General features: G+C 39.3%; 1 protein-coding gene across 3 annotated transcripts; it reads left to right on the forward strand.

Annotated features, from left to right (window-relative positions):
• Positions 1-231: 231 nt before the first annotated feature.
• EBAG9 (estrogen receptor binding site associated antigen 9) lies at positions 232-18,818 on the forward strand. Of its 3 annotated transcripts, XM_066334881.1 has the most exons (8): positions 232-370; positions 6,068-6,243; positions 7,180-7,277; positions 10,637-10,715; positions 10,926-11,084; positions 12,673-12,780; positions 13,815-13,906; positions 18,287-18,818. In XM_066334881.1, the coding sequence occupies exons 3-8, from the start codon at positions 7,195-7,197 to the stop codon at positions 18,405-18,407; spliced, it is 642 nt and encodes a 213-aa protein (XP_066190978.1). In that variant the 5' UTR covers positions 232-370; positions 6,068-6,243; positions 7,180-7,194; the 3' UTR covers positions 18,408-18,818. The 3 variants fall into 3 exon arrangements, with proteins under 3 accessions (XP_066190978.1, XP_066190986.1, XP_066190967.1); XM_066334889.1 differs by lacking the exon at positions 6,068-6,243; XM_066334870.1 differs by lacking the exons at positions 6,068-6,243; positions 7,180-7,277 and having other exon boundaries at positions 253-370; positions 10,591-10,715.
• Positions 18,819-20,710: the final 1,892 nt, after the last annotated feature.

The raw sequence follows: 20,710 nt of genomic DNA on the forward strand, positions 1-20,710 counted from the left end.
GGCGGGGCGCGGGGCGGGGCGCGGGGCGGGGCGGGGCGGGGCGGAGCGCGGGGCGGAGCGGGGCGCGGGGCGGGGCGCGGGCGGGGCGCGGGGCGGGGCGCGGGGCGGAGCGCGGGGCGGGGCGGAGCGCGGGGCGGGGCGGAGCGCGGGGCGGGGCGGGGCGGGGCGCGGGGCGGGGCGCGGGGCGGGGCGGAGGGGCCGGAAGGGGCGGGCGCGTCTCCCGGGTGACGGGGCCGAGATGGCGGCGCGCGAGGCGGCGAAGGAGCGGCGCGGGCCCGGCTCTGGATGAGGGGCTGTCGGAGGCTGCGGGAGCGGCCGCCTCGGCCCCTGGAGCCCCGCGACCCCCGGCGAGGCCTCCCCCCCGGGGCAGGTGAGCGGGGAGGGTCGGTTCCTGCGCCGCCGGGTGCCGCGTCCGCCTTGCTGGGCAGGGGCCGGGCCTCGATGCCTTCCTTCCCGGCAGAGCCGCCCGTGCGGTTCTCCCGCGCCCGGCCCTACGGCGCCGTGGCCGCCTCCCCGTGGCCCTTGCCCGGCGGCGGGACTGCTCGGCCCGCCCGGGAGCGCCGGGCCCGGGGCGAAGTGGGGGGGTCTCATGGACTGCGGAGACATGAAGTGGCGGCGTTTGGGGCCTGAGGGGCTTGGCACCATGTGGGAAAGGGCGAGGGCACACGTCCTGTCAGAGCTCGCGGTGGGACGGCATTGCTTGGGTTTACCTGCTGTTTACGCTGACGGGCAAGTTTAATAACACATAGCATGAAAGTTTCTTGGCACACTTTTAAGTACTTAAGAATCTCTAACAGCTCACAGAAAAATTAAGTGCTACTGTCTGGCTTCGGTGCTGTCTCCAATAATATCCAAGGCTTCGCTGATCAGTAGAATGGTAGGGCACTGCTTTTTGGTCATGAATTCACAGTGTAAGTGCCTGAGTTGCATATCTAATGAAAAATGGCACGACTTGCTGCTTTATAGCTCTGTGGAAATATACATGTGCACTGCGGTGATTTTTTTTATGCCATCTTGTAGTGTCATTGTTTGTAAATAGCTGGTTCTTGCCAAGACAGGTATTGCAAGATGATTTTGTAGTAGTATGTTGTAGTATGTTGTGTGCGTTAATTTGTAGTCTCTGGCATTCCATGTAGTTACAGAAAACTTAAGTCCAGGATGGCAAATAAGGACTGGAACAGAACTGGAATCTCTTAAACTCCGGTTCTGTGTCTGAGAACTTCAGTTTTGTGATGTGAGTTATGTGAATTAGTACATTATTTGAAAGACTTGTTGCAAAGGTGAATGAAGTTGTAATGTAGTCCCACTAGATTGTATTACTTCAAGCTGTGTTCCGTATGCTGGTTTTCACAAGACAAAGAATAACTGATCATTCAGTGGACATAAACTTTCTTTTTTAACTAATACTACCTTGAAGAGAAGAATCCATTCTAATTCAGAACAGAAAGCTTCAGGAGTTCACATTAGAGAGGCTGTAGCTATATTCAGTTTCTTGGAGAGGAAGGGGTGAGATGTGGTGATATCACTGTAGACGTTTTATGGCTCTGGGAGTAACATGTTTTAAAAAGGGCTGAAACTCTATACGTTTTATATCAGAGTAGTTGGTAAATAGAAATAACTCAAGAATTGCCAGCAGTCACCAATTTTTGTTGCCTTTAGAGAGACAGACATTCTGCTTTGACTTTCAGTGTCTTCTGCAGCTTTTGATAGTATCTCCTTATGGATTTGAGTGCCTTGGATGACTTTACTCTGACTGTGATTTATGTGAATGAGCTGTCTTCTGTCCCAGCTGCTTCGACTGCCTAGTTAGGGTATTTCACCTGGACGTTGAAACATCAGTGTTGAAACCGCAGTACCTTTACAAACATCCCACAATCACCTACAGTTAGACAGAGGAGATGCCTCTTCATCTTCCCTTTTGATTCTGATGCTCTCTCTAATGCCATAAAAATACGGTTTTAAGATTCAGTCATGCTGCCACTTAATATATCTATTTATCAAACTCAGCAGTCAAGACAGGATTTTTTTTTCCCCTCCACACACAAGTGTTCCAAATATTATGTTTCTAGGTAAAGTGATGAAAAAAACCAAGAAACCAAACAGATCCACCAGGAAGAGGGCAGTGGAACCTCTCATTAGGCTATAGAGTCATGGTTGCTATATCTGAAACACAGGAAGTGCTGGTTTTGTCTTTCAGTACCGGACTGAAAGCTGTTCTTGAATCATTAAGTTGTCTTTTTTAGAATAGGAAGTGTCTTTATACATCTTGTAGCATACATGATTTGGAGGAGGGTTTGTGTGCTTGAAAACAGAGTTTTTATCTCTATCTTTTTTATCTCTATCTATTAATCTTCATAAAATTCCATCTCCCTATCAACCTATTTGTGATCTTTGATGCCATTCTACTTATGTAGGACTTCATACGAGATCAACTTTTAAGAAGTTCTATCCTTACCACTGAAAGAGTATTCTGCTAGGGTTTTATCAGCTGTTGTAGTGATGACACAGAAGCACTACTGAACCAGTATGGATTTTTGGTGCTGACAAATGTAAACACTCAAGGCCATGTTAGTCTTTTGTCCTAGGAAATGAATTTCTTGTATTGCTTTAGGAGTGTGAAGCTTTTTTTGTGTCTCCTTATGTAAATTGGAGGGGAGCCTTTCAGTTTCAGCCAGGTTATTTTAGACATCATTGCCTGGTTATTTATCTAGCTGTGTTTAATATGGGCTAAAATCACTGATTCCAAGGTGTGTTTGTGTTTACATTCCAGAATCACAAATGAGCTGATGTGAAAGAAAGCTGATGTGACAGTAAAAGATGAGTTCACTAGGAAAAAACAAGTTTCTAAAATAGTTTTAGTGCCCCGAAGTGATTTTATTTTAGAATTGGCTCTGTCTGTCGAAATCCTGTTGAAGTGGTATTTGTGCGTACAGTTAAAGATGAAAGAGGAAGTGTTTCTGCAGGTGCCAGTGGCTTATCGTGCAGTGATAAACAGTGAGAGTCTCATTGCACCATACTTGACTAACCAGTCCCCCTGAGGGCAGACTGTGCTGGCTACTGTCAGTAAAGTCAGAGGTGCCAGGAGCTCTGATGAGGCTGCTGTTGCAAGCTATAAAGGAAAGTAAAAATATTCATTAAAATTCTGAACTTTCCCTCCCTTCATTCTATTTCCTTTATTGGTCCATAAAATGGTTTAAGTTCCTCATTCTTCTGGATTTGGCTCTGAAGTGTTTAACATCTTGTGGCTATTGTCTTTTAGTCCTTTCTGTCCTCATATTCCATGTGAACACTTGACTTTTACCTGTGGAAGGCAGTGTGAGATACACAAGTCAAACTCCAGCTAAATTTGGTGTCTGTTACAGAATTTGCTTGTTTATATCTGTATAAATCTGTTTGTATTTGTAATGGAAGTTCATTTGACCCTAAGTCTCATAAATGTAACAAAGCAATTCCAGTCATGGGAGAAGGAAATCTATCCTGTTTTATAAATGGGAAGCTGAGGCATGAGGTGTGATATGCAGAAGGGTGTGTCAGGCTGGCAGACAACTCTTACCAGATTTTCTGAATTTTAGTCCAGTGTTTCATATTTGCCTCTATCTGTTAAGAAATGTTTTAGGATTCTTAATGTAACACTCCAACTTTGTATTATGTCTCTGTCATCTTGTGTTGTAATTGACTGCTCATAGAATTGTAGTTTCTTTTGGGATTGTTTATCAAGGAAAGGCTTAGGAAAAGAAAGACAGAATGTTGTGGCCTGCCATTTAGCATTACACTGTTGAGTATTTTTTCCCAGGAGAAAGAGAAGATACATGGCTGTGCTTCTTTCCAGTTTCTGAGAGAGATGGACAAGAAAAGGATGAACACCTTGATATACTTAACAAGTTTAATACAATGGTATTACAAAAATTAAGTTTGCAGTGGACTGAGGAAAAATTGAGTTCTATGTGCATCTGTATTCATACCACTTCTTCCAAATATGAAGTGGTTTATCTTGAGAAATTCAATTAACATAAAAAAATTCCCAAGCACAAAAGAACCCAGTCCCAAAAGGTGCCAAACAAAACTCAAAACCTTTAGCAAACCTTTAACTTTTCAGGTAATGCTGTTCTTAGAGTAACAATACACATGTTTCAAGTGCTGTTTCAGACTTGTCCTTATCTTGGGACAATAATTGGTTCAAGATTGTGTTTTAAATTCATTTAGGAAAAATAATATTAATTAATACATATATACTGCTTCATGTCGTAAATAGCAGTATAAAAACAAGGTACATTGAAGAAAGTTCTTTTTAAAGGTAAATGATTGCTAATACTAATGTGGCTGGCTAAAAGCAGATTGTTGACAAAACTCTAGTTGTGCATCTCACAGTTCGTAGTGTATGGAGCTTAACTGGGAAGACTGCAATCAGTGCCCAGAAAAGAGATTGGCAAAACACTACTTACTGTCTTAAATCATAGAGCCACTAAGACTGGAAAAGGCCTTCAAGATCAAGTCCAGCCTTTGAAGGGCCTAGCTGTAGCTCAGCTAAAATTAAATGCAGCTCTGTCACAAAAATGTTAACTGGCATATGTCTCATTGTAACTCTGAAATCTCTGCCTGCCGCATGTAAAATGGAGAGGTACAAGTTGTCTGATTGTCATGGGGAATTATGATAGCTATTGAACTCTGCCAAATGGGCCCACTGGTGATACTGGAAGTGTAGTCACTCTTATATGGGAGTGACCTGGGAAATGGATTAACTTTTGGTGATTAGTTCTTGTCAACAGTGGACTTCACAAGTCCACTGACTCTGCAAGCCAGAGTTCCTGTGGATTTTAGTTTTTTTCAGTTGTTTAACTTTATATTGAGAACTCAATACAGTATACAATTTGATATATGAAAAAATGGAGATGAGTTGAAAACTGGGCTCATTTATATGTATACATATGAATATATATATGGGCAACTGACACAGTTGAACATTGTTCTGGTTTTAGTTTCACTCTTAGTAATCTTCCTAGTTCCTTGACTTTAGGGATAAATAATATTGAATCTGCAAAGGTTTTTGGTGGCGTCCTAAAACCACCTTTTCAGTAAATAGTTAGGAGTTGTTTAAATTTAGGGTCTATCTGTACTGTCCAGTGTAGCAGTTAGGTAGCCTGAACAAGGGAAAAGGGCTTTACTCTTGCTAATGTTAAGTACTGTTCTGCTCTTTCCCTCTTGCCCCCCAAGCTGATAAAAGAGTGAATTCTGGTAGAGTGGAGTGAGCTTCTAAACAAGCTTCCTTTTAGGAAAGATGTACCTTTATAATTATTTCAGTAGGGCACGTGCTCTTCATGCTTCAAATCCCAGGCAGATGACTTCTAGCTGCTTGTCCTAAAACCATTTTCTTTTACCACTTCAGTGTTAGTTTGCAATAATTTCTACCTTGAAGATAGAGAACTTTCCATCTTATTGATGTTCACTCTTCTTTCACTAACTTTCATTATTTCCTAATCATTCAAATTCTTGACTGATGCATTCTTCTGTCATCTAGATGTTGTCAACATTGCTCATTCTGAAAGGTAAGGAAGTGCTTGAGCATAATATGAAATGATGGTGCAGTCTTTTAAACTAAAGGCTGAATATGTTGGACAATGTCTGTGCTTGCTTCTTTGTGGGAACTGAATGCTTTCTAATTCTGTTAGATGAAAAGCCAATCCAACCTTGTATAAAGTTCTCTACATTTTTAAGTCTCCCATGAAATGAAATAAGACGACACAAATGTTGAGGTAGAGGTGATATGTGTCCTATGAAGCCTTTCTCCTGAGCTGCAGGTTGGTAGTGCACTCTGTAATTTAGTGGTTACTACTGACTTAAGCCTCCCATTTTGCAGTAAAAGGGCCTGTTTGTTAAATAGCCCCTGTATGATTTTTTCAGTAGCAGAAAGTCCTGTTCTGGACAATATGTAAAGCAATATTTCCAGTACTGTATTGCTACAGTGTTTAATAGTAGTTGCGTTATCTAGCAAATGAGCACCAATAACATTACATCTATGCTCCGTGAAGCTCACAAATCCCATTGTGTACCTTTTTAATAAAATCCTCAGGACAGTATTGGAGCAGCCTACCTAATGATCCACCTTCCTGACTCTTCCTAACTTAAAGCCTGGAATATAAAAAGTGATTTAAATGCCATAGCATATTTGAAATCAAGCTGTCCTTCCATGGAATACTCATGGCCTGAGGAAAATGTCACAGGGCTGCCTTCTCTTCTCACCGGGAGGTATGTTAAATTTGCAAGAGAAAATATTGTTACAAGTGTAGATGTATATAATGAAAAGCTGTTTGTGAAACCTAACCTCTTATTCTTTACCCTGAAATGTTCACCTGTTGAAGAGAAAAGGGATCCTTGAATTCCAGCAGATTTTATGAGTCAGTCTGTAGCTATTTGAGGTGGTGTGTTGGAATGATGTGATATGATGAGTCTAAATTCTCTAGATTATCAAATCATCACTGAGAAAATAGCTACAAACAGGAGTGGCTTCAGCCAAAGATATATTTTTTTCTTTTCTGTGTTTGCTGTTAGGATCCAGTCAGGCATAGAAATATCAATAGCTCTGTGGGTTAGCTGGTGCAGTAGTTCACACAGGATGAACACTTTTCTTCAGTGATGATTTTTCAGTGAGACTAGCTCTAAAATAAGCAGTGTTTGCTCTCATCATACATTTCCATCGAAGTGGAAGGTAAATTTAAACAGCCAGTTTTGGTATTTCATCTAATGACTAAATCTGTAATTTCTAAAATCTGTGTATGCAAGACATGCTCAAACAAGCAAGAGCTTCTCTCTGATGATTATTCTATTTTGTGCTGCCAGTGCTCAGCGCCACTAGTAGTGTCTGAAACAGATCTGCTGCACAGGCACTGCAAATGGTTGCCTGCACTTCCTCTTTAAGAGTGTCTTTAACTGTGATTTTACTTGTGATTTTGTGCTGTTTCTTTAAAGGCCATATATATTAGATACTTGTATTATTTACATCAGTGAAATATCCTGATAGTAGGCAGGTAGCATCTTTGCTCCAGGTACTTGCTCTCTTTCCTTGCGTTAATACAGTTTCACATTCACAGTTTCAGCTCTTAGCTTAGTAGCAACTAAGGTAATTTGCTTTAAGAACTGTATAAAGATGTATAATCGTCTGCATCTAACATTTTTCTTTTTCAGGAAGGGTTTCTTACCATGGCCATAACACAGTTTCGACTCTTTAAAGTCTGTACTTGCCTGGCAGCAGTGCTTTCTTTCATGAAAAGGTTAATATGCAGGTAAACAAGTCTTATTTAATTTGTTTACCTTTTCTTTTTCAATTTTTCAATTACAGGTTCTTGTACTTCTGTCCTTCCCCCCACACCCAGCCACCACCAGTTCTGATTTTACTAATTGCAAAACAATCAACACAGATGAAAATGAAATCAAATTAATTCTTTAATTTATGTATTTGTTCAGAGTTCCAAAAGTCTGTGTAGTGTATTTGTGAATGTATTTTGTTGTATAGCAGCTGAATGAGGTTTTATAAGCAGCTATTACAGGGTTTCAAAATGGCTTTTAAAACTATTCCGTGTCAAACTTGAAGAAAAGCTGTCCTGCACATTTTGGAAAAGTACTTGGCAAGTGATACTTTGTGTTTTAAGAGATTCAGTTAATGGGAGCATCCCCTCTGTCATCAGTCAGCAGGCTGTCATTACAAATGTAAGCAATTCTCATCCTGCTTGTCAAAAAGCAGTTGCCTGAGACTTCAGATTCTTCTGCCTATTGAAGATTCTTCCAGAAGTTTGAAGAACACTGATTGAAGTTCAAGGGAACCATTTTTTTTTTGTAATGATGAAGAGTGGTTTATTTTTTACACTCTTTTAAGTTGTATATGGGGTTCTTTGGAGCTGTAGACTCATGAATGCTGCAGTGTAGTACTTAGAAGCAGACTAAAAACCCTCAAGAGGTAATGTGGAGTAGTAGAGTTCAGTAATGCAGTAGTTGAGTACCTGAGGCAATTCTTGGCACTGTGCTGTCATATGAACTGCTGTGCTTTGTGCCACTTCTGCAGCATGTTGTTTACATAAACAAATACCAATCTAGAGAAATATATTCTCTTTTTTGTGTATGATGACAGCTACTTTCCCAGTGAAGATTAAAGCATATGCAGAATATGTGGTAGACACAAAATAACTGTTTATTTCCTTTTCACCTTTATTTATTCCAAGAATAAGAGGAAGCCCTTTCCTTGTTGGTAAATTCGCTTCAGATCTAGTGAAGCATCTAGTCCATCATAAAAAGATACATTTTAATGCTGCATACAGTTATATAGATATCAACCCTAGTTCTGTGATAGGAATTCCAAATTAAATTAAGAATACTCGCTATTCAAGTTCTGAAAGAAGTCAAAACACTGAGTTGATCAAAACTTCTATATTATGTGGATCCTTAATTTCTCTAAGTGTAAAGATATTTTTATAAGCAGATAATTGTTTTCTAAGTGTAGTGACAGTATTTTCATTTTTTTTTTTCTAACTTCTGAATGTACTATAATCTTGAAATGAACAGACGAGAAACTGCTCCAGAGTACAAGAAATAGAAAACCCTTTCTTTGCTGAATAACAGTTAGTGGTATAATGAAAATTTAAAGTCTTTCACATAAGCAAGTCACTGGATCACAGTAATTCAGACCACTAACTACAGATGTTTGTTCTGTTCGCTGTAAGCTGGAAAGTGTAGTTTGATAAATTTTGTTTCCCTTGTAATGCACCCCTCCATATAACTATGCCTAATAACCAGCAAATGTGATTTAATTAAGCGTGCATTTTAATTCAATGGATATGAGCTAGTACTTACTTAGATTACGTAATCTACATTAGGTTTTCATTTGAACAAGTGCCTCTAGAGATTGTGCAACTTTCTAGGCAGCACAGAGCTTACATATAGTACTAATATAGTACTAATCCTTTCTTTAGTTAAATCTTTTCTTGGTAAACAACAGGATGCCTAAATCCAGTTTTCAGGAAATAAAATGTGTAAGTATAAAAAGAGATGAAACTTTCTTCCATTTAAAATCTCTACTTATCTCCAACTGAGAAATCTAGATGCTGCTTATTAGTAAGGAGAGACAAATCCAATAATTCTTGAGGCACCTGGCCTTCAGAGCAGTGATGAGTATCTAATAATGGCTATGGAGATGCTGTAAGCATCTTGTTCCCTTCCTTGAAGTGGAGATCTGTGGCCTGCCTCAGTGCTGCTCTGTATACCACATTTTCTCCAAGGTTGTGTGACAAAAACTCTTAACTCCTACCTTCAGCCTTCTTACTGTAACCATTTGGGCTTGATTAATGCTTATTACAGGCCACTTGCTAGTCTTGTAGATCATATAGAGAAAGTCAGTGCAGAAGTGATGGCTTATAATAATATTAAATGTAAATAGTATTAAGGATGTGTATGTTGTAAAGGTCTGAAGGAGGATGTTTCCAAGCTTGGGTTTCCTTTAGAGATGTCAAGTAAATCCTGTCAATCAGAAGTCTCTAATGTGTTTGAGGGAACAGTGTTTTCACCTTCCTTTACCCCTAACTTCTGTTGCTTTTTAAATTAAAGGAACAGTTTATAAAGGGAGTAGAGTTAGTTACATAAAACCTGACCTTTCCTTCAGAGGAATGTTTGGTCTAGAGAAGAAAAAAATACATCTAGTCACGCATCAGCATAGAGTAAAGGATATTAGGAGCAATTCAGCTAGTCAGTTGATAGTATCTTCTCTAGTACTAAAACTAATCGATAGAAACTAGAAATTGGAGTTTCCCAGTTTATTCTCATCAGTAGTAAGAAAAAATTACTAAATTTTCCAATCTACATAAGGTTAATTACATGACTGCTTTGCTGTAGGAGCTTACATTCTTTGAATAAACATAAGCATGAGCCTGAATTGCATTCTGTTGTGTTGTAAGCTATTAAAATACAGTGAATGTAAGCTAAGAATATTTCAATTATTGTTCTGATCTTTAAACATTGTCATGAAGTAAATATCTAGGTGGTTTATTTGCACTGCATTAGTGTTTTTTTCAATTAAAATGATATTATATAGTTGCTGAAATACATTGAAACAGTATTCTTTAAGTAGAAGCATGAATTGAATTAAAGCTGTTGACTTGCATAATCTTGTGCTACCTCTGTTTAGACTTTGAAGAGCTTTAGAGGGGCTTTTAAATCAAGCAACTCAGAAAGGTATTTGTTAGACACAGCTTAAAATTTAAGACAAATAGAAAAATTTCTCATTTACAGTAGAAACGGTTCTTTAGCAAATGTGATTGCTGGTGCTTGCTTCATAAGCACTGACAATCTAAAACTTATTATGCAAATCAGTTAGTCCATTTTCATATTTCTCAGAAATATTTCTCCTCTATTTCGCTGCAATTAGAAAAGTAAATTGCACTTTGATATTCATGTGAACACAACTTTTGATTCATGATGAAATTCCTTTGCTCTGCAGACTTTTACTGACAGTAGTTAAAACAAAGGTAATTGAAGCACTAAATGTTTTAGCCATGACTATTTTCAGTAGTGCTGTTCTCAGACTTCCTTTTTTGTTTTTTTTAAACTTAGTGCTCATGTTTTCAGAGCTTGGAGGAATCCTACATTTTTTTTTCAGGTCTGGAAGAGGGCGAAAGTTAAGTGGAGACCAAATAACTTTGCCAACCACAGTGGATTATTCATCTGTTCCTAAGCAGGTAATTGTTAAAGTGGTAGGTGACTTAATCCCTCAACAGGGTGATTATACAAGTCCTACAAAATTGGATTGGTATATATCCAAGAAAGATATAATACTATTATATATGCTATATAGTATTAAGTATCTATCTTAGCAAGATATAAAAAGACAATATTAGCTTGTAGATAACTACAGGTAATATTAACTTGTACCATATTCTTACATTCAGCCTGAAGTGGAAGACTGGTCTTCATGGGATGAGGATGCACCTACAAGTGTGAAGATTGAAGGTGGCAATGGTAATGTGGCTGCTCAGCAAAATTCTTTGGAACAAACTGAACCTGATTATTTCAAAGATATGACACCAACTATAAGAAAAACTCAAAAAGTAAGCATTACACTTTTAACTATACTTATGGAGAGTTTTTCTTGCTTTAAGGAAGCAAAAAAGCAAGCAAATCAGCAACTTACAGAAGGTGCTGATGCTGTATTCTCATCTATGAGAATAGATGCTGGTGTATAGTTTATCATGTTCAATGTTAAGATCCTTGAGATCTTAACAAATGTGATGCTATCACATGTTTACATCTTTAGTCTTCATGTTACTGGAATCTTATTAATAGTTTCATATACTAAAAGTTATGGGAAGTATATTGTGACAATGCTCTGGTCACTTGTGCTCATGCCCTTATTTGAACAAAGACATTCAATGTCTTGCTCCACTGTGGTCTGAGGGAGCAGCCCTGCTGTTTCAGAAAACAATGGTTATTTGTTTCACCAAGTTATATGGGCGAGGCTGGAATTAAGGAACTGATATTTCAAAATAGGTTGTTCTTCAAATATCAATTTTCACTATGGACACAAGATGGGAGGGCATCTCTACAGGAGCATCAGGGTTGTAAATAAATGCTATGGGGGAAGGTAGCTTTCTCCTTTATATCTACTGACAGTTTTTGCCTAATAGAATGAGCTTCAGGTTCAGAACAAAACTGGGAAAGAGTCCATATGTTGAGTAGTGTACACTGGGTTTAGTTAAAATACATCTCTAGGGATGATTGCAGGCACTATAAAGAACATCCCTGTTAACTTGGCCAAGGTTAAAACCATTCAGTATGAATTTGTGTTTATTTCCACTGAATGTTTCAATATAAACCCTGAGATTTGAGGTATAGTCTACACATGTCACTCATCTATACTCAACTATTTGGAAATAGAACTTCAGTCAAATGACAGTCTGTCATTGCTCAGTAAGATTGTCTAGTCCTGTTTCCTTTCCTGGATTGATAGTAGCATAAAGGCAATGGAACTGTGGATCTGCCTCATTGGGAACAGCAGAGACTTGAAGCAGGCTAAACAATGTTTGTGACTTGAGGTCAAGACAAGTGAGAGGGATGGGTGATCTTGGGAAGTGTTTTGGGAAAAGCACTGTTTTTCAGCCAAACTAGTACAGAGCTTTACTAGTTGATGTTGACAGAGAATTTGCAGCTATTGAAATTGCTATTGGAGTAGTTGAGAGAGCTCACATAACTGCAGTACAATTGTGCAGACAGCTCTGTCCTCAAAGGTAGTACCTTAAACTGACTTGTCACAGAAGCAGGATTTCTCCAAGCAATGTATCACATAATTGGTAGCTTGTATGAGTACTGGGAGATGTGGCTATTTGATATGTAAATCTTTGTGCCCATTCTCTGTCTTGATACAGTCACAGATTTCTATGTGACTAAAGAAAAAGCTGGTGGGGGGAGGAGATCTTGTCTTTTAACATCTTGTCATTTAACATCTTTCACTCACAAGTTCATTTGGCTGCGCAGTTTTCAGAACCTGACCAGGTTTAAGACACAGTGAGGTGTGGTTTAAGACACAGTGAGGTGTTGTGTGGCTGAACCTTCATGGGCACAGAGTTATATGATCACCAAGGAATCTGTGCAGTGCTTTGATCTACGAATTTTTTTCTTCTTTTTTTTTAATATTTTCAGATAGTTATTAAAAAACGAGAGCCTTTAAATTTTGGGATTCCAGAGGGAAACACAGGATTCTCTAGCAGATTAGCAGCTACACAAGATATTCCTTTTATTCATCAATCTGTAAGTATGCTCTAAGTACTGCTCTTGTATATGTCACTTAAATGATGTTCTGTAAGGAAAGGAATAGTCTGCCTAAGGTGTGCATTGTGGGGAGTAAGCGGAATAGTTGAAGAATAGTGTAAATTGTCTTAAAATTGAGTGAAGAATGAAGTAGTCCAATATGTTCTGCTGAGAAACTTAAAAGATCAATGATAAAAAGGTAAGAAGCTTCCATATGCTCCACATGCTTGCAAGTCTGCTAAAGCAATGAACTATAAATTTTGGATTTTCCACAGTAAGTTACTAACAAAAGAGTAGAAGGCTTTTTTGAAAGCCTCTGAGTTACCTTTGCTTAATTATCTTGGACCCGTTTTTAACCTTCAGCTTTTCCCTTCCTTTCTGTAGGGACTGTCACATAGCAGTCTCCTAATTTTTGCTCCTTAGCCTTTGAAAAAATTGTCCAGTTGCCTATCAGCCTGTCCAGTTAGCAGGAGATGCTCTCCCTCCCCTGCCCTTTGCCCTTTTTAACAGTGCTTCTCCTTTGATTAACATTGCACACAAAAGGCTACAGGCAGGAAGCAGTACAGAATGGTCATACCACCTCTTTGCACTGTCCTTTATGAAAATAGTTCAGGAAAGGAGTAAAAGTGTCACTAAACTGATACTGGACATAAAAACATGTGGATGTAGATGTTGGTTTGTCCATGCAACCTTCAGAATTCTTTTACACTATCTACTCATAGAATCTGCTCAATTTATCTTCCTCTTGCTAAAAATGCACTCCACTACTTCCTTCGTGCCTTTGTCCAAAAAGCTCTTTGATAACTGAAGAAAAGTCAGTATTATAGCAGGGAAAAAAAGCATGGACAGTAAGATGAGAACACACTGCAATACCTCAAATATTTCTGTAAGTCTGAACTGTTCAGGTCAAAAACAAGTAGGTTAAAAATAAATGTTAAGAAAACTTTGCTGTTGTCCAGGAGCCACTCTGGCAGTCACACCCCCAGTGTTTTATCTAATTTTCACATGTGCTTCAAACTTCTCTTTTGTTTTAGCCTGAACTGGGGGACCTGGATACTTGGCAAGAAAATACAAATGCCTGGGAAGAAGAGGAAGATGCTGCTTGGCAGGCAGAAGAAGTTCTTAGGTAACTGAAATTAATATAACACTATGTAAAGGTTTTACGTGTAAAACAATCACGTTTATTACCTTCGTGGTAAGTGCCAAGAATTGTTAAACACCTCTTGAGACAAGTTATTTTTATGCATCTAATCCCTGTGTAACTGGTACTCACCAGAAGACATTTTGGATGTAATTAATTTAGTAGATGAGATAGTAGGTGAAATCTAAAACTCACTGGAACAACACAACAACACATGTACATGCAGGTGCTAAAAAACCCCCACCCCAACAATGCCCCACCAATCCCAATAATTTGTTATGTTCAGATCACATTACTTGATTATGTAAAATACCACTTGATGTCCTTATAAAAAGTATCATGACAATGTACTTAAGGTAAAAATAGTTCAGGATAGAAGGTAAAGTGATAAGTATGTGCTTGGAATCCCTGTAGGAATGAGGCTTTTTTAAGTTAAATGAACTAACTGATTTAAAGGCTGATTGTAAAATCAAAGTCTTGAGCAAAGTTAGTATGAATACTTCAGCTGTTCAGTTTGTGTTCTTTTTTTTTAAATTTCCTTTAAGGGAAAGAAAGATGCAGGGTAAAGAGATGCAGATTGAGTTTAAGTTAATCATATACAATGATTTGAACTGGTAGTGACTTACAGTTGTATCAAACTTTATTGCTTGCTACATCATCAGGTATCCAGCGTCAGATAGCTTTAGCTTCTTGTTGTAATTCTAGTCACTAAATCACAGGTACATGGCTTCCATGGTCCACTAGTGATAGTGTGAAATAAAGACATGATATATTCAAAACTATTCTAAGGAAAATAGGTATTGTGGGGAAAAAAAAAAAAAGTATTCTGATCAAGTATTTATTTTAAAGTTTTGAAAATTTTACTTTTTCAATCTGTGGAATAAGGCAAGAGGGAAGTTACCAGCTCATTTTCAGTGTGCTAATCAGAATTGATTCAATTTATTATCTCTATCAGTCTTGCTCTGCAGCAGCTTAACATGTGAGAATAGGATTGTAATGCAAATATTTTCGTAAACTTTATCTGGTATCTGTGTGTACATTCTGGTCAATACCTTGCTTTTCATGTCTTGTACTGAAATACAAGCTTTGTGATGTGAATGATGTGCTTTTGGGCTGGTTTTGTTCCACAGATAGTACTTTTTTCTGTAAAGGATATCAATAGACTCAGAAAGATCTTTAATAGCTTAGAGTGCAGGCTGCTGAGACTTAAATGAAGAACAATGAGAATACTCTTTCCTTTTTTGTTGTTGTTGGTTGTTTTTGGGTTTTGGGTGTTTTTTCTTTGTTTTGGGTTGTTTCGGGTTTTTGGGTGTTTTTTGGGGTTTTTTTTGTTTAACTGAGAAATGAAACAGCTACTTTTGCTAGCTGCAGAGGCTGCATTGTATTTACTTAACCCTTGCCACATTCCATTACAGATGGTGTTAGGACTATCAAAAGTGATACTCAAACTTTCTGAAGCAAGGCTTTGTTGTATATGAATTAGCCACTAAAAATTATCTGCTGTATGTATATGCCAAATTATTCTTGGAGTGTAAAGTCTGTGCAGTGAATATTTCCAGGATGGTCAAAGTTACATTGTTTGCCAACTGTCAGGTTCATGCTCTAGAATACTGAGGAAGAGAGATCTCTTAAATGACAATAGCAGTGGGGTTTCCAAAAAGCTTTAATTTTTCCAGGTGTCATGTTATTTGGTTGAACCTGTCCTGAGGATTTCAGCCTATCATCTTTACTGTTGAAAGGGTTCAACTTGAATGGTTCCTTTTCATAGGATTTCTTTTCGGCCTCACTTACAAAGCATCAAACTGCAGTTGTTATAGAAGGGATGTGTGTCTAAATATTTCCAGTAGACAGGACATGATCAGAACTCCAGCTGTCGATGGCTTATCACTTGTCCAGCTATGGCTGGCTCTGTCGGTACAGCCGGTCATTATGTAAGCTGTATCACAGCTGGGTGAAGTAAAACCTTTGTTTTATTCATGACACAGAAGTAATCGTTATCTGTAAACAAGTAAAGTCCTGGCTGATGTTTAGCAAGATTGATAGAAAATCCCTTCTGAGTCTAGTTTCTCTTGCAGTATACATCACCGGTGTCTTTAACATCTGACATTTAACATAAATCTTAAGTATAATACTAGAACAGGCCTGGTTCTATTTTCAGCAGAGTGTAGTAAGGAAGTGCTATGGAGTCTTTTCTTAATGCTAGAAGTCTGCATCTTGGTCTGCAAAATGATCTGAAGATCTTATGGCTGCTCTGGTCACTTAATGCATAAGTGTAAACACTTGAAAGAAGCTTATATAATATTTCAAACTGCCAAAGAGAGGAAGAGTTCCCCTAATGTTCCAGAGAGTTAGCACTGACTATACTCCAGTGGTGCTTTTTGAGAATGAAATGAGTGCAGAAAAAGTAAAGGTCTACCTTAGCCTGCTGTGTCTGGTACCTGTTGGTACTCAGTAAGACCAGAATAATTTTTGTGTAGTAATGGAGTGGTGATCAGTCATGCAGAAAGGCAGTGCTGAAGAGTAGGCTATCAGAGCCTGAGAATTTCCTGTAGTCTCATTTTCCCCATTTTCCAGCAGGTTGTGGGCTGGGATGCACTGAAATTTTCCAGTCAATGATGAATTGGTGTAGTAGATGATAAACTGCATTTTCAGTTAACTTGAGTTAGCTGGAACTTAGTTTCTTTTGCAAGTTTTAGATACCTGTCTCCAATTTCAGACTTTATATTACCAAGGAAGTGTTTTATCCCAGTGGAAGCAGTTAAGCTGACACATTTTTAATTGATAGCAGCTACTCGTTTGTATTTTTGTGGCCTGTTGCTGTGTCTGAGGCGAGGTGAAGGTCTCTCTCTGAGTGCAGGTTTGCAGCCTGCAGAGGGCGCGGAACCGCTGCTGTGCGCTGGAGCTCCGTGTCCTGAGGGGCATCCCGGGGAAAGGAACGGGAACGGCAGCATTAACAACACCATGAGGCTTTTTGGAACTTTACTGTCTCCATACTTTGGCTAGCGTGCATAGCACTTCCTCCCTTCTGCATCAGTTCAGATATGTGGGAAATATGAAAGTCTGCCACTGTAATGTAATGTAATGGCAAATATTACTCTGCATATTGCTAGACTGACAGCTCTGTCAGCTGTCAGGCAGAATGTACAATAATGGGTGACAATCTCAAAAAAAAACAACAAAAAACAAAAAACAAACAAAAAAAACCCCACAACCCAGCAAAACCTCAGAACTTCTAAGCTGCTGCTGAAAGCATTAGATAAATTTTTAGTTTTTGCTTGAGGCTTTAAAATTGTCCTATACTCTCACTGAATCACTGTCCTGGTTTGGAGTAAATTAGGGAAGAACCTCCAAAAGGAGTCCCCTAAACCAAACCTCCACCACCCCTTCCGCCCCCCAGCCCTGGGTTCGGGAAGGAAAATACCTCGGAGGAAAGTGGAAAAACCGGTTTATTGACAAAAATACACTCCCCAACACCGAATAGTGGGAAAGGACGGGTTACTGTGTCGATGGGGAGGGTGCTGACGCGTCTCTGTCTGGCCCGGGTCTTCTCCAACTTCTCAGGTCAGGTCAGGTCCGGAGCCGGTTCAAACCTTGGGGGGGGGGGGGGGGGGGAGAGAAAGAAAGGAGGAGAAAAAAAAACAAACAGAAGCAGCGGGGGGAAGAAAAACGGCGGCAGGGGCAGCCGGAGAGCAGAGCGAGGCAAAGCGAAGCGAAGAAGGCAAAAGCAGCTGAGCCAGCTGAAGCAAGAGCCGAAAAGCAGCCAAGAAGCCAAAAAGAGGCAGGAACTGCAGGCTCCTGCCCAAGAGGGCGGGATTCAGCTGCGAGACATAACAACATATCCAAGATATGGGATGGATATATGGGATAGGAGGCAGCTCAACCCAGAACAATCACTTACTCTGAATCTTTCAGAAGCTAGTAGCTTTTAAATTGCAGAATAATTGAACAAATATTACTGCCTAAAACTAGATTGGATTGGGTTGGATATTATGAAAAGGTTCTTCATCTAGAGAATGATCAGTGGAACAGTTTTGCCAGGGAAGTGGTCACAGCATCAAGCTTGCCAGAACTGTTTGAACAACACCCTCAGGCAAATGGAGTGATTTATGGGAGGATGGTCCTGCAGGCCAGGAATTGGACTTTGATGATCCTTGTGGGTTCCAGCTCAGAACATTCTACAGTTCTAGATTAATCTGAAAAAATTATTTCAGCACAGTAAAAGAATGACTGTTCTGAGCCTAATGACAGTAGACTGAAACTCTGTTTTTATTAGCTATACTAATCTATGTATTGACAAAACTTAAGGTATGACCATGCTGAAAATTGAGTGTATTATTTAGCAGTTCATGTTTTCTTTAATTGCAGACAACAGAAGATAGCAGAAAGGGAAAAAAGAGCAGCAGAACAACAGCGAAAGAAAATTGAGAAGGAGGCACAAAGGCTAATGAAGAAGGAACAAAACAAAATTGGTGTAAAACTGTCATAGCAGAAACCACACAGCAATGGCAGTGCCAGTGAAGAAAGAATTTCAGCTCCACAGCGTATGTATTGGTATTGATTTAACTATTTATAGGACTTCAACACACTGCTTGGTTTCAATGCATTCTTCAGGTCATCTTGGAAGCCAGGATTTTCCCAGAATATCTTGAACTACTGGTATGTAGTTCTTAAAGGAGAAAAGCCCCACAGAAAATCATGCCTTGATGGAATGTTTCCTGCAATAGTTCTTTTCCAGCACCCTTCTTTGCAGCAAAAGTGATTGACAAGGATGTTGATTGACAAACACTCTTAATGAACAGCTCAAGCCTAGAGAAAAGAATGTAAATATTGAGTGGTGGGAAATCTACCTGTATTGTCTGTGCTTACCTGAAACATGTAATTAAACAGTTTTAAAGAACTCTTTGCTTCCTGCCTGATAAAAAAGAAGTCTGCTTTTGCTCTTTTATCAAAGTATTTGTAAATACCTGGAAGTTTTCTATGGGAGATCATGTTGACGTGTAGATGAAAATAACTTACTATGGATGACTGGCAGCTCAAAATGTGCTCCTGGTGGCTTATGCAGCTGAACGCTGAAAGTTTCTTGTTACTTTGTCACTTGCAGCTTCCTGTGCTCCCATTTACATGTGGTACTGCAATGACTACCAGCAGTGGCATCACTACACAGGAGTGGTGCACCTTTCCTACAAAGGCTTACATGAATGTAAGGGAGCATTTTAATCACTTACTTGTATTGGTAAATTTGTATTTCTAGCAGAAATTCTTATACTCCCTACAGATAGGAATCTCCTCACACCTTATAGTTGTTGCATAGTTAGTGTAATTGAGAAAAAAATTCGTGTCTTCCTGCTAATAAAGCTAGTTTAAAAATGCTCAGTTCAGTTACAAGCACTTTTCAAACTCCATTTTGTGCACACTTGCTGTATGTGTTTACTCTGTAATTCCCCTGGTGAAGTGTGAATGGTACATGTGCAGTAGAAGGGAACAGTGCTTTAATGAAGAAGTTCAGTGTCTGCTGGAAAGAAGTGGATGGGAGGAGGGGGCAGTCTGTGTGCTTCCTATATCCAGCCCAGAGCTTCAGTGAATGCTTTTTCCAGGTTCTGTTGTGTGGGTGCTGTTATCCCTGGTTCATGGGTTGTATGGATTTCTTACCTTATGACAGCTGAGTGACGTCAGCACATTTTGCACATGAGACTTGTTTCCTGTTCATCCAGGGGACAGCACAGGAAGTGTCAGCTGTAAGAGAATGGGAAGGGGAAGAGGGGGTGTGTGACTAGATCTTTCCTGCCTACAAAAATAGAATTTGTAATTAAGTTCTAGTAGGTTTCTGGCACAAGTTTTGCTTAGAGTATAAGTAATTGAGAAAACAAGACAGTAAATTCATTTTAATGGCTTTACTCACAGAGAAAAGTTTTTAAAAATGTTAAGTATGCTTGTCATGTAAGTTCAAGTCTTGCACAAGTCAACTGATTTGACAGCAATTTTCAGATGTTAAATTTTAAAATATATTTTGAAGCCAACACTTCCATGCATGTTTTCTGCATAAGCGTTCTGGCTGGAGTAGAAGAGATTACTTCAAGTGCAGACTTTAGCAGTATGGCAAACTAATCTACTCCTGCTACACACCTCCAAAATATATGACAAGGGATGGGAGATGAGAAAGCTTATGAATAAGCTTTAATGACAATCTCTGTTTGTCCTTTTAACAGCACTCAAGAAGCAGGGAGGTGCCAGTCACAATTCTTTTGCTATTGCTGACACAGGGCAAGGAAACTGGTTATCTGCTCCCTGTTCAAAGTGAAATATGTTAGAAGCTATGTTTTATTTTTCAGAAAATTAGTGATTACTGTTGCTATTTTTGAGAAATATAAAATAGATGTAAATCAATACTATTTACTAAAAATAACAACAGGTAGGCCAGTTACTAAGTTGCAAACAAAGCCCTGAATGCATCATGAAAGCACACTTGATCTTTGAGCCTTCAGCCATTTTAAAACCCCTTGAGTTCTGCCACCTTCTGCCTGGGAGTCCTTCTGCATTGCTTTTCCCTTCTACTGTGTGCTGCTTTGCTGATCTTCCTCCATCTACCTGCCAAACTTGAGCACAGCTGCTCTAGAGATTCCTCCCATCTCTGCCCTGTTGACATGGTTCCAGTAGGGAGGACACTGCTCTTGGAGGAAGTCTCTTGAATACTGGTTCATGCATTATTACTAGTTTCATCTTCTTCCTGTGCACTCTCTCTTTCCTCCTAACTATATCTTGATTTTTATCCTTGATAAATATGAAAACACT

This window comes from Sylvia atricapilla, chromosome 1 (assembly GCF_009819655.1).
Source record: "Sylvia atricapilla isolate bSylAtr1 chromosome 1, bSylAtr1.pri, whole genome shotgun sequence".
Taxonomy (NCBI): Eukaryota; Metazoa; Chordata; class Aves; order Passeriformes; family Sylviidae; genus Sylvia; species Sylvia atricapilla.

Coding starts and splice junctions, on each gene's coding strand:
- EBAG9 (XM_066334870.1), top strand. CDS start 286: ATGAGGGGCTGTCGGAGGCTGCGGGAGCGGCCGCCTCGGCCCCTGGAG. Junction 10,716..10,925: donor ATTCATCTGTTCCTAAGCAG/GTAATTGTTAAA, acceptor TCTTACATTCAG/CCTGAAGTGGAAGACTGGTC. Junction 13,907..18,286: donor CAGGCAGAAGAAGTTCTTAG/GTAACTGAAATT, acceptor CTTTAATTGCAG/ACAACAGAAGATAGCAGAAA.